Source organism: Acipenser ruthenus, chromosome 6 (assembly GCF_902713425.1).
Source record: "Acipenser ruthenus chromosome 6, fAciRut3.2 maternal haplotype, whole genome shotgun sequence".
Classification (NCBI taxonomy): domain Eukaryota; kingdom Metazoa; phylum Chordata; class Actinopteri; order Acipenseriformes; family Acipenseridae; genus Acipenser; species Acipenser ruthenus.
This window is the reverse complement of record NC_081194.1, coordinates 66025423-66041603: the sequence shown is the minus strand read 5'-3', so window position 1 is coordinate 66041603 and position 16181 is coordinate 66025423. Positions and strand designations below refer to the sequence as shown.

The 16181-nt window shown below is 37.2% G+C and overlaps 1 protein-coding gene across 1 annotated transcript; it reads right to left on the bottom strand.

Moving 5' to 3' along the window:
• Positions 1-8603: 8603 nt before the first annotated feature.
• LOC117411014 (opsin-5-like) lies at positions 8604-12477 on the bottom strand. Its single transcript, XM_034018010.3, has 4 exons — positions 12405-12477; positions 10868-11161; positions 10033-10361; positions 8604-9595 (listed from the first exon to the last, which is right to left on the bottom strand). The coding sequence occupies exons 1-4, from the start codon at positions 12475-12477 to the stop codon at positions 9281-9283; spliced, it is 1011 nt and encodes a 336-aa protein (XP_033873901.2). The 3' UTR covers positions 8604-9280.
• Between the last annotated feature and the right edge of the window lie 3704 nt (positions 12478-16181).

The window sequence follows — 16181 nt, the reverse complement described above, 5'->3', positions numbered from 1 at the left end:
AGAAGCAGGAACTGAAACAGATATTGCAGGTAGGGTGCATTGTTGTTTGCACCGTCTTTATTTTCCAAAAATAACAAAATAAAGGTTTAAACAAAACAAACACTTGCTCACAGAGCGAAAATAAATATTTTAAATAAAACAAATCTCTAACACACAACCATACATAAATCGGTCAGGCTGGGCAGTAGCCTTCACTGACACAGACTTAGTTTTAGTTTTAGTTTTAAATTTAATTTTAATTTTCCTCTCCACTCTCGTTCATCCTCTCAAAAAACTCTCTTCCCATGCAACCAATCTGCAGGTCTTTTATATTCTGGCCGAGGGGTTAACTAGCTAGTTATTATCTTATTACCCATCGGCCAGAGTCTGCACGAGTTTAAAATGATGCGCGACTGTCAGCTAATTAAATACTCAGTAGCTGATCAGTCACGCATCTTGTGGAGAGCTGCGCAGGTGGGGATATTCAAACGATACAGATGCAAAGTAAACACGGACGGCAAGGGACTGAGAGGACCTTGGACGGATTAAGAAAGGAAAAGTAGTGTTTGCAGAAGAAAATCGAGGAGGGACAGGTTGGGGGGGGGGGGGGGGGGGTTGACTTTGGATTAAGAAAAATGACGGAGAAAAGGAGTAAAGAGAGGAAGAAATGGAAAGTATAAATATGGGAAGTAAAAGAAAAAATGTGATATATGGGGTGATGATGGATATTACAGTAGAGGAGTTAGAGGAGGAGCTGGAAAAGGATCAGGTGGTAGAGGTAAGGCGTATTGGGAAAAGGGATGAAAAGGGGGAGGTTCAATCTACAACAGTAGTATTAACGTTTGAGTTTGAGAATATGCCTGAGCAAGTAATTATGGGATTTCAAAGATTTAGAGTGAATGAGTATAGGCCATAGCCTATACGATGCTATAAGTGTCAACTATTTGGTCATATGGCAGGCTCCTGCTGGGGTAAAAGAAGATGTGCTAAGTGTGGTAAGGATCATGAGTTCAGGGATTGTGATGTAAAAGGACAGGGTAAGTGTTGTAACTGTGGTGGGGAGCATAGTACAGCATTTAAAGGATGTGTGGAACAGATAATAGCCAGGGAGATTCAAATAATTAAATTTGAGGAAAAAACTTCATATGTAAGTGCAGTAAAAAGGTATAAAGGACAAATGGAAAATAAAATACAACGAGAAAAGATACAGATGAATTCTAGGCAGGAAAAGGCAATCAAAAGTATTATTAATGTGAATGAGAAGGTAACCGAAGAAACGTTATTGGTGAATAAAAAACAATTCTTGCTGTTTATTATTGAGGTGATCAACTGTACTGCGCAAACTAAGAGTAGGACAGAGAAGATGCAAATTGTGAGTAAAGCTGGAGAAAGATACTTGGGAATAGAGGTAATGTCTGTTGAACAGATAAATGAATTACTGGAAAGGGGGGGCAGTCGGAAGTGAATAGATAATGGGGATAATAATTTTTCAATGGAATGTGCGAAGTTTAATAGCAAATAGGCAAGAATTTAAAAAAATTATAGTTGATTTTAAGCTAATAGATATTTTCTGTATTCAAGAGACATGGTTGATTCCAAAACTAAATTTTAAAGTACCAGGATATATAATTATAAGGAAAGATAGAAAGGAAGGTAGAGGTGGAGGAGTATGCATAGGAATAAAGGAGAATATTGTGTTTTCTGAAATTATTATTGTTACCGAGTTGGAGACAGTGGGGGTACAAATTAATGTGGAGGATGGTGTGTTAAGTGTTATGAATATGTATAACCCTTGTAAGGAATTAGATAAGGAAGAAATAGTTAATATTATTGAACATATGAGGGGTGGGAAGATTATTTGTGGAGATTTTAATAGCCATAATACATTATGGGGAAGTAAGATAAATGATAGAAATGGAAGGGTGATTGAAGGAATAATAGAAGATTTAAATTTGGTGGTTTTAAATTCTAGGAAGGAACAAGGTATGATGTAAATACTGGGAAAAGCTCAGCGCTAGATTTATCTATTGTATCAGCGCAGTTGGGAGTAAGAGTGGATTGGAAGATGTTATGGATGAAGAAATGGGAATTAATCATTTCCCTATAATTCTTACGATAGATGGGAAGACTAAGATTGACGAGCAAGTGCAAGAAGAGAGATGGGACTATAAAAAAGCAAACTGGGAAAAATTTCAAAACATCTGTAATAATAATATAGAAGGAAATATAATACACGATGATGAGGATTTTTTAATGAGGGGATAATAAAGGCTATTATGCAAGCAGCAAAGAGAGCTATTCCAATGAGGAAAACTAAGAAGGGGGCAAAACCAGCGCTACCTTGGTGGAATGAAGAGTGTTCCAGACTGATTAAAGAAAGGAAAGCTTGTCTGACAAAAGTTAAACAAAACTATGTTAGCAGATGACTTAATTAAGTTTAGAAAATCAAAAGCAATGGCTCAAAAAGGAAAAAAAGAATATTGGCAGGATTATTGCACTAAAATAAGTTATGATTCTAGTATAAAAGATGTGTGCAATAAAATTAAGGCAATGGCAGGAAAAGGGGAATGACACAAATCATTTCCGTTAAAGCAGGATGGAATAATTATAATGGATGATGAGAAGAAAGCCTCTATGCTGGGGTTAGCATTTGCTAAGGTGGGGCAAGATGAGAATTATAATAAAGAATTTTTAGAAAAGAGGGGAGCATTTTGTATAAATAATTCAGTAATATTGGAAGATAGGGAAGATGTCAAAACAAAAATAAATGTTCCATTTTCAATAGGTGAAGTGAAAGCAGCGATTGAAAAAGGCAAGAATTCCTCACCAGGTGAAGATAAGATTTCTAATATTATAAGATGGAAAAATTGGATAATTTGCAAGCTAAAGCAATAAGGGTATGTATAGGAGCTATGAAATCTGCTCCAATAAATGCTATGCAGGTTTTAGTAAATGAGATGCCATTGGAACTAAGGAGGAAATGGTTAAGTATAAAATATTTGATAAAGGCTAACTCTATGCATCCAGAATTTCCTCCTCAAAAAAGCATGGAAGATAGGTGGATTAATCATTATAAAAAGGAGAGGTGGGAAACAAATAGAGGCACGTTGGGGAATTGGATGCAAAAATGGATAAAGGAATTGGGAATGTTAATATAAACGTGTTTCCGGAATGGATGATGGAAAAACCAAACTGTTGTATAAAATTGAGTGAGCAAGTGAAGAAAGGAGAAGAAAAAATTGAACTGAAAAGAAAGAGTCAAGCTTTTGTAGAGGAGAAGAGTATGGAGGTACTATGTATATATACAGATGGAGCCAAGGATCCAAAAACAGGAAGAGTGGCAATAGCATATTATATCCCAGAATTAGATATCTGTAAAATAGCGAGGATATCTGACCATTTATCGGTATTTGTTGCAGAAATGGTAGCTCTACTATTTGCAATAGTTAAAATAGCTGAAATAAAGCCTAAAAAAGCAGTCATGTTTTCAGATTCATTAAGTGGTGTTATTGCATTAAAAGGGGAGTTTAATGATAGAAAAGATATCATGGTTGAAATAATGCAACAATATAAGGAATGCACAATAATGGGGATTGAAGTGATTTTAGTTTGGATTCCTGGTCACTCTGGCATTCTGGGCAACGAGATGGTAGATCTGGCAGCAAAAAATTGGTTAAAAAGAGTGGAAATTGATGTGGTGATTCCTTTGGGATCGCGGGAAATGGGAGGTTATGTGAAAAAAATGATAGTAAAAGAATGGCAGGAGAGATGGGATGAAAGCATAAAAGGAAGGTTTTATTATAATATCCAGAAAGAGGTGAACAACAGTTGGGTAAACAAAGAGTTGGGAAGGAAAGAGGAAAGAGCGTTGGATAGGTTAAGGATTGGGCATAGTTCTTTAAATGAACATCTTTTAAGACTGGGGAAACATGAAGATGGAAAGTGTGAAAAATGTAAAGTAGCAGAAACAGTAGAACATTATTTATTAAAGTGTGAGAAATATGAGGAGCAGAGAAGGAAAATGGAGAGGAGGCTGAGAGAAATGGAGGTATATGAAGTCAATATAAAGAAGTTGCTGGGAAAAGGGAAAGAGGAAGGGAGACTGAATAGAGAAAGGATACTGACGAAATATATAAAGAAAACAGGAAAAGAAGGGAAGTTATAATAAATAAAGATGACAGAAAAATAAAGTAAAACAGACAGACAAAGGACTACAGACAGAGGGCGCTAATCATCTAAAATAATAGATGGAATGTGCCCTATATATTAACCAGAAGAAGAAGTCACGCATCTTCACGAGGTTCTCAAAACACACAAAACAATAACACATAATGGTGGCGGCTTTTGTCCGCGCTGCAATAATAATAATACAATAAATCGTATGATAATACAAAACATACAAATATACAAATAATAATACAGGGGCGGGGTGAACCCCGTCACAAAGACTTTGGTCAGTTATTATCTTCTGGGTTAGATCTTTAGCTCTTTGTTCCTTTGCCATGGTCTGCAAAAATGTAAAGGTCCTACTATTTTGGGTGGTCATTTTATGCTTTCGAAGTTAAGATCATTAATACTATTATTTTATTAATATTAGAGAAAATTAAATATATATGTGTTTATTATACATAACATATACATTTAATGTTTTCCTGATAGTTGTGTTTCGAAGGACTTGGGGCTGTCTAAATCCTGCTTTCTAATACATTTTCACTGTACAGCTGTAATTGATACCAATACATACAGCAGCTAACTAACATAGTTGTACATACATCAGCACACATGCCAGTAGTGGATATAACAAGTTCATTTTTTCCTGAATGGCGCCTCATGCACAATCGAGTGATTTATAGCTACAGGTGAAGCTTATATTACATTACCAAAGAGGGAAGAGAAAATAATTTCAATGAGAATCAGACTGAGCTTTCAGAAGACTGATACACAGCCAGTTTTGCTCCTTTATTATTATTATTTATTTCTTAGCAGACTCCCTTATCCAGGGCGACTTACAATTGTTACAACATATCACATTATTTTTTACATACAATTACCCATTTATACAGTTGGGTTTTTACTGGAGCAATCTAGGTAAAGTGCCTTGCTCAAGGGTACAGCAGCAGCGTCCCCTACCAGGGATTGAACCCACGACCCTCCGGTCAAGAGTCCAGATCCCTAACCACTACTCCACACTGCTGCCCTTTGCAACACATTCAGCTTTAAACACTGATAAATCAAAGCAGTGGCAGATTAGGTACAATTCTCATAAGTAAACAGCTCTGTGCAACAGATGACCAGACATCATTAGAGCTGCTAACACATGCAGGCCCACCAAGAGAGCAGGGAGGCCATGGATATTTCTCCGGGTCACGCTGCCCCGAAGGGTGTCCCGGAGATGGCAAAACAAAAAATTAATTTAAGCAGTGGAGGCACTGTCAAAATACTATTTATTTTAAATTCAGTATTTGAAATATATAGTGAGAACACATGACACACGCTTCCAACATCACTGCTTTAAACAGTCACTGTTTGGCAAACAAAGGTAACAATATGCTGTTAGGCTGATAGTGTTTCCACTATCACAATATCCTGATTGGTGAAAGCAGTCATTAACTGCTATTGAGTTGTGACAGGGAGATGCTCTCGACAGGCCTAAAAGAATCGCTACAGTACATAGGAAGTATGAATGTTATTGACAGAACTATAACAATGATGTGATCATCACACCATAACTGATCTGCCTTGAGAACATTGTTTAATGTATCTGTAGAACACAACCTTACATTTGTTCTAATTGTTATATGGCTTTGATTATCCTGGGAGTTTGAAGATTGCCAGACACAAAGTGCAAAAGTAAATTAGAAAGACAGTTGGTGAAGATTTACTGCGGCAGCCGAGGACAAGCTTAAAGGTCATATGAATAATATGCTTATTGTACTTTAAGCAGGCATACTGGATAATACTGTATCTAGGCCAAAAAGCAATTCTCATTGGGAATTATTTTGTTACAAGCTATGGGATGAGAACTACTAAAGGAGCCTGCAAGCTAGAATTTCATCACAGCATTGCAAATGGTAGAATCCTGGGTAACAAACAGAACAGTGGTTACAAAATTGACAAATTTGTATGTGTATGTGTTTCAGGCTATTGATATTTGTACCTTACAAGCTTGCTTGTTGAACAAGAGCCAACCGATTTGTCACAATCCTCTCATTATACTGTATAAATGAAGGTTGGCTCATACACTTGGTTTTCACATTATCAGCATTGTTGAGTCTCTCCACTCCATCCAAGCAGCCTTGCAACTGTCTGGCCTTACCCCCCTGCTGTGACAGAGTTAGACCACTGGGCCAAACCTTTTTACATCCACTTCAATTAAAGCCTACATTGTTCCTATTGAACTACTGCTCAAAATGATCAGATCTGTTTAAACAAGTTGTTGTAGATCCTCTCTACACAGTAGCTTATTACCTCACCTCACCACCAGGGGTCCCTATGGTAAACATAATCTGTTACACATCCAAGCTAAATTTCACCATCTTACTGTGTGAATATCTTTCTTATCTAATGTTGTGAAATCATCTGTATTGTGGAAAGTTTTCCCAGCTGAGATCTGATGCAATGTTTTCCCCCTTTTTTTCAAAGTTTCGCACCAACTGTTATTTAGATCTTTACATCATTGTTATCTGCATTAGTCTGTTGAAGTAATTGCATCTAACAAAATATTCTTAACATGTTTCTTTGATGAAACATGTTAAGAATATTCTTTAACACAAATTATCTGGGGTTGTGGCAAAGTGGTGAATACATGCAGGCCCGGAAGAAACAGACAGACAGAGACAGCGAGGTTGGTGAAGCTGAGCACTTGGTTGTGCTCAGCATTTAATAAACAAAACAAGAGAACACAAAAACAGGACACGGCACTCTACGCCAAAATAAAATAGACAAACAAAACGTACTAAACACTAAACAGATACACGAACAAACACGGTGAGTGAAAACAACTATCAATTTAATTTACTTTATTTTACTTTCTCCTTCTCTCTCTCCCGTTCTCCACTCACGAACACCCAACCCCGAGTGAGTGCTACGTGTCTCTATATATACTGTTGTGCTGGGATTCAATTACTAATTAATTATTCACTTGAATCCCAGCACGTGAATTCATTACGTGCAACCCCGTGCTCACATATTATTACATACTTTAAATACACGTGCAATCCCGTGCCTAAATATAATTATACAATTTAAATCCTCGTGCTGCACACACCCATTTATATCCTGTGTACCAACTACAATACACCAACATTAACACATGCAACATACAACACAGAAACGCACACAAGGGCAGGGCACATTGCCACAGGGGTATATAGAAAGTATTTGTCAATCTGAAGGTTAACCCTCTTTTGAACATATATGTAGAAAGCCGCACATCCAGTTTTGATGAAACTACACAAGTTATGTGTGTTACATGGAGGCTGTCTGCCTGTAGTTGCAATTGTCTGTTTGTCCCAGTCATATGGAAGTGTGACGTATGTAGGACCGCCTCCACTGTGAATAAGGCTTAGAATAAAGCACGTGGCTAAAAACATGTCCTAAGTGTAGCCAGTGAAATGAAGAGTTTAGTAAACATTTATCATAAAGGACCTCATTGTAACATGTTAGAGAATAAAGCAATCAACCCACAGTAAAGTTTTGGGGAAAATGCATAGATGTAGACCATCTGGGCAGCAGTGTGGAGTAGTGGTTAGGGCTCTGGACTCTTGACCGGAGGGTTGTGGGTTCAATCCCCAGTGGGGGACACTGCTGTTGTACCCTTGAGCAAGGTACTTTACCTAGATTGCTCCAGTAAAAACCCAACTGTATAAATGGGTAATTGTATGTAAAAATAATGTGATATCTGTATAATGTGAAATAATGTATAATGTGATACTTTGTAACAATTGTAAGTCGCCCTGGATAAGGGCGTCTGCTAAGAAATAAATAATAATAATAAATAATCTAGCTCAATAAATATGTTTGTATCATTGAATAAATCATTGTTTCTCTTCAAATATAAACAAAATATTGTTATCGGAAACACATCGCACAACTTCAGTGGTACCATAAAATATTTTGAGGAAGCAGAAAAAGTTGGGGTATGACATGTAAACTTGCTTTATCCCACTCTGACCCATTTTTCACTTGGTGTCTCTAACTATTTATAATCTTCAAATACATACAAAGATTTTAATGAGCGATGTGATCCTCCAATTACAGCCAATGCCAAATGTTTGAGTAGGACTATTTTTTTTCTTCCTATTTTACCACAAAAAGTAATTTAAACAATGATTGCCCAGACTGGTATGATGTTACATCTTTTAATTCTGCCTTTTTAGGATATCAATTTATTATGACGCGTGGAGACATATCATATGCAGCAGAGGAAATGCAAATGATTACAAGACCAACATTTACTAAAGCCATTGGGATACAGAGAGCAGCTAGGTGCAGAGAACATTGCTAGCAAGACAGACCGTGGCATCTTAGAGATATGAGCAAGTACATAAAATGTAGTAAAAATTGTAACCATATATTGTACACGGTTCCAGTTCAGTGATTTAATTACATGCTATGAATTATGTTTTTCAATGTAATCAGATTTACTTTCTTTCACTGCATTGGCCATAATGTTTGTTTAATTGATTAAATTTCATGTTCGTTTTTAATAGTCTACATTGATAAAGGCATTAGCTGATATAATTTCATACAGGTACAAACAGAGATCACAGAAATTAACTCATTTGAAAAGTAAAACACATATCCCTACTACAATATATAGTATACTGTACAGAAAATAACAGAGAAGAATATACAGTACATTCATGTTACTATGTGTTGAGAGAGCGCCCTCTGGTGGCTATGATGCATTAGCCAGTAATTGGGAAACAGTTGCAAACGATATTTAATTTTGCCCTGCTCACAGTTTTTACAATTGTGTATGAGAAATAAAAAAGCTTTGTCTTATTGAACTAGAAACCAGAATGAGCTACAAATATGAAACTTTCAACTAATCTGAAAAAAACACACTGATGGAACATAATAAAGGGTATTTTTTATATTTCTGAGGGTGATAATAAAAGACAGCAAATGAATACAGCCTGATGTAATTGGTAACCATGGTGAGAGGATAACTATCATTATCAGTGAGAGTCACAAACACCTTTCAGGGTCTGGGCAATTTTAGATGCAAGTCCTTCTTTTCAAGAATAGCAGGGGAAATCACGTGATGGTTTCATTCAATTATTTCAGGTCAGTTGTTTTATTCAGAGAGTGGTTGGATTTGCACATTGTTTCGTCCACTCCACCTCACTCTCAGTTCATTTTCAGCTGCATGGTTCAACAATTGGATTTGGCAAAGGCAGCAGCATTTCAGCTCCTTGATTTCCCTCCTGAAGGTTTTGCTGAAAGCGTAGTAGATTAATGGGTTGTACACTGTTGATGACTTTGCAAGCAGACACGGCAGCACGCTTATTTCAGGAGGTATATTGTCACTGGAGTTGTAAATAGACCAGAAACTGATGACAGCATAGGGCGCCCAACAGCTAAGGAAGCCAGCAGTAACCATTACAGCCATCTGGAAAAAAAAGTAATTGAAGAAAACAGTTGTACCTGCTTTATTTAATAGGATAACCGTTTGCTTTCACCTAAATGATTTGAGGTAATGTTTCAAATGATAAACCTTTCCTATAGTTAGGATAGTAATTAAATAAATCTTTACTGAAGATGCAAAGATCTAAATAGCCCTTATACTGAGCTTCCTGTTTTCTGTGAGCCACTGATTCTGTTTGTATGCAGTCATAGCAATCAAAACATATCTTGCATCTTGCAGAACCACACTGCTACCAAGTTATCATTGTAAAAAAAGAAAGCATTAAACCTAATCTAAAACATATTATAAGAGGATTCATAAACACTGCAACATAAGCTTGAATTGAGCAGTGTCCTTGGCCTGGCTACACTAGCATATCTGCCTAAAATTGTAGGAGTCTATACATTTCAAATGAAACACACCAGTGTTAGCTTCTTTTCCAGGGTGTTTGAATTCAGGATCCGTTCATTGTTTTTGCTTGCTTGGTAGGCTTTGTGATGTTTCCAGGCTATTGCAGAGTAGCATGATATAAGTGTCAAGGTTGGCAGTATGACACAGAGCACAGAGAATGGAATGATGAATGCTGATTTTTGAAAGGTACGTTCTTCGGACCAATTGATTGTACAGGAGATCCCAAATGGTTCAGGTCCATATTTCCCACAGCCACATATTGGAAGGATCGCCCAAACCAAAGCAAAGAGCCAAATACATACAATGGTAAGTTGGATTTCCCTCTTGTTTATTTTGTTTGCTACAAAACAGAAAGGAATTAGTAAGAATGATGCTTCATATACTTGATATAAAACATGAGTCAGTAGGCTACCTTGAAAAGGCTGCTGTGGATTAAAAACCCTCTCTGTGAAGGACTGTGTGTGTTAGCATGCAGTGTTATCTTGAAGATCGATTACAAGACTTTATTAGTCAGTAAGCACAATCACACTTGTAAGTGTGGTCCTGGAATCGGGTTCCCCACCATTTCTCCACCTATAAAGCATCTTTTTTTTCACACAAAAGTGTTACTGACTGTTTAACGACCCAGTAGATGATCACATTTTTAAAATTAACTAAAATTGGATTATTAAAATGAAAGAAGGCTTTGAAATGATTTGACTGGTAACTTTTCTATTCATTTCTCTTCAATATCACTGAAAAAAAAGATGAGTGAAGCAAAAAAAAAAAATCTTTCTCTACGACTGCAATATAAGGGATGTGTTTATTTATTTATTTATTTATTTATTTATTTAAATGTGGTATTACCAGTGATTTGTAATGTTGATGTCAGGATTAATCGAACCACTGCCATGACTGTTAAAGTCATGATACTCGCCACACCAAAGAACAGTCCTAGTAACCCATAGTAAATGCAGGATATATCGCCTCCTAACCAACTATGGTTGAAGGCAGAGGCTATAGCCAGTGGATAAATACTGACAGCCATCCCAAGATCAGTCACAGCTAAATTCACACTCAGGAGCTCCGGCGGCTTCAGACGGGAAGACTTCTTAACAGCAGCAACAAGGACTGCCGCGTTTCCTGTTATGGACACAACAGCTAGGAGAAAATCAGACATTTTGTTTTACTTTCTCAAAGAGTTAACTAATAATGTCAATTCAGGAAACAGTGTATGGGAACACTGAAGAAAGACAGTTATATTTTATTTTATTTGCTTAAAATGTCATTACCGATTATCATCAATTTTAGGCTATACATGTATATTAGGCATTAGCTTACTAGACAAAGAGTTGTTACGATACTATGTTACAATTGTTGCAATTATCCTGCAATCGTAAGATTTTACACCAACATATTTTCTTAGTCTATTTTTACAACATTTATCTCTAGCCCTCTTTGTTTACATAAAAATTTTTACTATAAATGACATGTTATTATAATTCAAGAAGCAAAACAGAGAGAGCAAGACTGTGATAACAAGAAGCACACACAAACATAACTGTACTGAATGATTCAGATTGAACATATATTAATATAAAGACGCAGTAGTGTGTGTTTTACATAATTGTATTTTGATTAACTAATCGTTTTTTCACTTAATTGAATCAATCTGATGAAGCTGATGTCTGTACGCAATACAACAAATACTCCATTTCAATTCATCAGGAAATATATGAGTTTCTGGTAAACAGCTTTATAAAAAATATCACAGATATAAAGGGGCTTACATATTTCTTGGTTTCTATGAAACACTGGCCGCTATCTGCAGTAAATAACTCATGATTTAAAAGCTGTTTTGTAGGTTAAATACAGTTTCATAGACTATTCTTCAAGAGGTTGACACAACACTATAGAACAGTTCAGGGAACACAGTATCCCTGTTTAATTAATCAAAACAGACCTTAGAATACTGTTAGCATGCAGTGGCAAGCTAAAATTCTGTTGATTTACTTGCCATAACCTTTAATCAATAAACACTGGTTTTGAAAATAGAGATTTTCATTCATATGAGGGCTACATTAGATTTTCAACTTTGACCTTGCACAGATATTAAATAATTTGGGCAGATACAGTATATGCTAAATAATTATGATGGTGAGAAACTGTAAAGAATAATCGCTACCCAAAACAGGTATTACTTATTCCAAAATGTTGCCTATTGCTATTTATTTAAGCTTTTGCCACAGAATAGAACGAAATATAAAATAAAAAAATTCATTTATCCCGCAGAAAGGTACAGAAACAATACAATACATCACTATAATGTAAATTAAAAGCATTCAAACTCATTACATTATTAAGACTTAAAAAATATATTAAAACACAAAAGCATTTTTCTTACCTACAAGTATCAGAAACCCCCCAGCCCCATAATCCATTGCAGGGTGCAGTTTGGATATGTACTTCTCTTCCATCGCTGTAAAAAGTGTACCAGTTCTGAGGAGGGAATACAAATAATAATAATAATAATAATAATAATAATAATAATAATAATAATAATAATAATAACAATGCAATCCTGAAAACACTGCAGTACTTGAAATTAATCAAAAGCTTCCTTATTAGTCCCTTTTAGAACAACAACAACAACAAATGCAATTATTATATTGCTTTAGGTTGCAATTATGTTTCTATTCTCAGGCAAGGAAGCTTCACGAAGTGAACAAGTGAATAAGCCCTGTCAGTTTTTATAGAGCCGCTGTCACAAGGTGTCAAGACCCCACCTCTCTTTTACATCGTGTTTCTTCTCATAGCTGACTATCTGCTATTCTAATACTTCTTTTTGTATAATAGCAACAGTTAGTGACAACATCACAACATAGCACAATACAGATAAAATAAGGTCATTACCTTTTTTTAAAAAAAAACATACAATTATTTAATGGACAGTAAAAATATAGCTGTGGGGAATTAATAGCCAAGAAGAGGCAGGAAAAAATGACAAAGTGTGAAACTGTATGAGGTGTGCATTATTCAGCTACTATGGAACAGTTTATTCTGTGTTTATATTGTACGTATTTTCCAAGGACTTGTACACCCAAATCCCTTAAAAAAGCTGTACAGCCCAACACGTACAAAATGACACATTTATAAAGGTCTTTAAAGATTATAGTAAATTAATGGACTGTAGTAACTTGTATTTATATTACCAGTATAATAGTATAGCGAGGTGAAAGCCCCTTCTTTTTTTGTCAGTGGTATTTGTCAATAACTTCCATTGATTGCAGGCTTTCCAACGTGAAAAGGGGGTGTTTATCCCTGATGGCTTTCTAATCAGATGTTTTTGACAGCTTACCGTATGATTTTGAATGACCAGCACAGTTCCAGCTTTAAAACTGAAATGTGACTTGCCAAGAAAATCTGTACAGATACATCTAGGTTGACAGGCTTTTTTTATTTGTCAACAAATGATTACTGTATAGCATCTGTTGGTAAAAAAAAAAGATGTTATCAGTGCTCCATTCACTTTCATAACAGTATGCACATAGTAATACTAGTATGAAGAGTTATTTCCCTTTATTTGTTTTCACTTAGGGCGGCACTGTGGTGTAGTGGTTAGCACTGCTGCCTCACAGCTCCATGGTCCTGGGGTCTGTCTGTGTGGAGTTTGCATGTTCTCTCCTTGTTTGTGTGGGTTTTCTCTGGGTACTCCGGTTTCCTCCCACAGTCCAAAGACATGCTGGCTATGTGGATTAGCCTCTCTAAATTGTCCCTTAGTTGCCCTGTGATGGACTGGTGTTCCGTCCAGGGTGTAGTCCCTCCTTGCGTCCCTAAGTCTGCCGGGTTAGGCTCTGGCTAACCGCAACCCTCTATAGCAGTGGTTCTCAAACTTTTTTGTTCGCGGACCACCTGAATTTTTTTTTTATCTTAGAGGACCACACAATAAACAGTATAGCTGACTGAAAAATAAGCACATTAAAAAAATCACTATGATACTAAGAATAACCGTAGACCTACCTTTCTTTGTTTTAATGTGATGGAGTTGGAGTAAAATTGGAGTTTTAAAGAATGGTTATAGTTTACTTTTTATAACACGAATTTACAGCGAGTCAGCTCTGTTTATGGATTGATTGAGACCAGCATGGAGGCTTCACTCATTTGAATTAATTACAATAAACTGAAACGTTGAAAACCTCCAGTTTAATGTTTACAACAAACAGAACTTTGACTATTTTTTTTCCAAAGTGGAAGGATATATAATAAAATTGTTTGTTTTTTTTAAACATAAAAACACTTTCTTTTCCATTGTGTCCGTTTTATAAGTGGGATAACACACTCCAGGGCTTGTGCATTGTGTTGCATTAACAGCTTTGTTGGTTGAAGGCACTCAGTTTTGCTTCATGCCTCCAACCCAAATACAGCTGTATGTTAACTCAACACAACGCAGGCCCTGTCGTGTGTTATTATTATTTGTTTATTTAACAGACGTCTTTATCCAAGGCAACTTACAGAGACTAGGGTGTGTGAACTATGCATCAGCTGCAGAGTCACTTACAACAATGTCTCACAAGGAGGTTAAGTGATTTGCTCAGGGTCACACAGTGAGTCAGTGGCTAAGCCAGGATTTGAATCAAAGCTCCTGTTTTTATACTACATAACTGTATTAAGTAATTTTATGTTAGTTGCTTTGTGTATTAGCCATTTCAGTTGTCCTGTTTCTCCCTGTCTTGCCGAACAAAATAACCTGTGTGGGTGGGTAATTACCCCCGTACTTATTGAGTGGGTTTGCACTCTGACGTAGTCAGGCTGCATTATTGCACTTTTATATAAATACTCGCTACACAGCCCCATCTCCGGCTCCATCTAAACCGCCTTAACACTCAAAGACCAATAGCTACAGCATTAAGCAGATATCTGCTCTCTACAGCAGGCCACGGCATACTACCGATGGCAGTCCATCGTTTACTTCCTCAGATCTCTGCACTGTTCAGCAGATCCTGCCCTCTACTGTTAACTGCCCTCTCCAGAGCTTCCAACGCTCCAACATTCCACCAATATTCAGATCATGGCAGCCATTTCCACAGTCAAGGCTAACGGTAATCCCCATCTGATCAAAAAATACGGGGTGCTTGACTTCCTCAAATACTACAAGCATTAATACATGATGAAAGGCATGGTACAAGACTGGTAATCTGTCTTGATTATGAGTTAAAGAGTTCCACTATTAGGAGAATGACTGGAGTTGTGAAACCCAAATCTCCTTCTGCCTCTACTTTCAGTATCCAAGGTCTGTCAGCTGGTCCCACCTGCTTCCCCAGCCCCCCTCCAGACTCCCCAGTTTCACTAGCTGCTATTCGACTGAATCCTACTCTCAGTAACCTCCTTCAATCTGCTCAGCATTACATGTCTGCAGCCCACACCCCTTCACTCATTTTTACTCTTTGGAAAGGCTGCTTCTCCTCCTACGAGGCTCTACTAATGGAGACCATCTGCCTCTCAGCCTTCTTCGGTCTCCCTAGAAGCTCAGAATTCACCGTTTCTTCTGCTTCTAGTGACTGGTATTCATTTCTGTGACCTTTCTTCAATTTCAGACGCCTACTTCATCATTCGGCTGCATACCTCTGAGACGGTTCAATTTTGGCGTGGTCAGTTCATTCAGCCGTCAAGTATTGAGTTCCCTATCTCCCTTTCTTTTCAACGTCAAGGTATCTCCCCAGCAGGAAACCCTGCCCCCTCCCCGACTCTGTTTATTGATTCCTCTCGCTCTATCATCACCCATCACTGGTTCTCAACCCACCTCTCCACCCGCATCTCTAGAGCAGGCCTCCCTCCTCGGCGCTACACCCCCATTCATTCCATATAGGTGCAGCCACCTCTGCTGCAAGGGCCAGAATCAATCACAGACTGGTCAAGAATATGGGGAGCTGGTTCTCTTCTGCGGTGGATTCTTACATTCATTCATCCTCCTCTGATATAGTTGCAGCCCATTGTAAAATTGCTAGTATGCCCGGAATGGGGGCTTCCTGTCCACTGGGGCCACCAGAGGTTTTACCCTAATCAGACTCAAGGGTTTTTTTCCTCTCCACTGAGCGGCAGGTATACACTTAGTCAAATCCTACTAAAATCACAAACCATCCCTCTGTTTGTCTCAGTGTCTTTCTGGTTTTGTGTCTATGTT

Bases quoted from the DNA above. Each gene is read 5' to 3' on its own strand.
- LOC117411014 (XM_034018010.3), bottom strand. From the start codon at position 12,477: ATGGAAGAGAAGTACATATCCAAACTGCACCCTGCAATGGATTATGGG. The intron at 11,162-12,404 runs GTAAGAAAAATG...ATTTTCTCCTAG, and splicing joins GGGGTTTCTGATACTTGTAG to CTGTTGTGTCCATAACAGGA. The intron at 10,362-10,867 runs GTAATACCACAT...TCTGTTTTGTAG, and splicing joins ATCAACATTACAAATCACTG to CAAACAAAATAAACAAGAGG.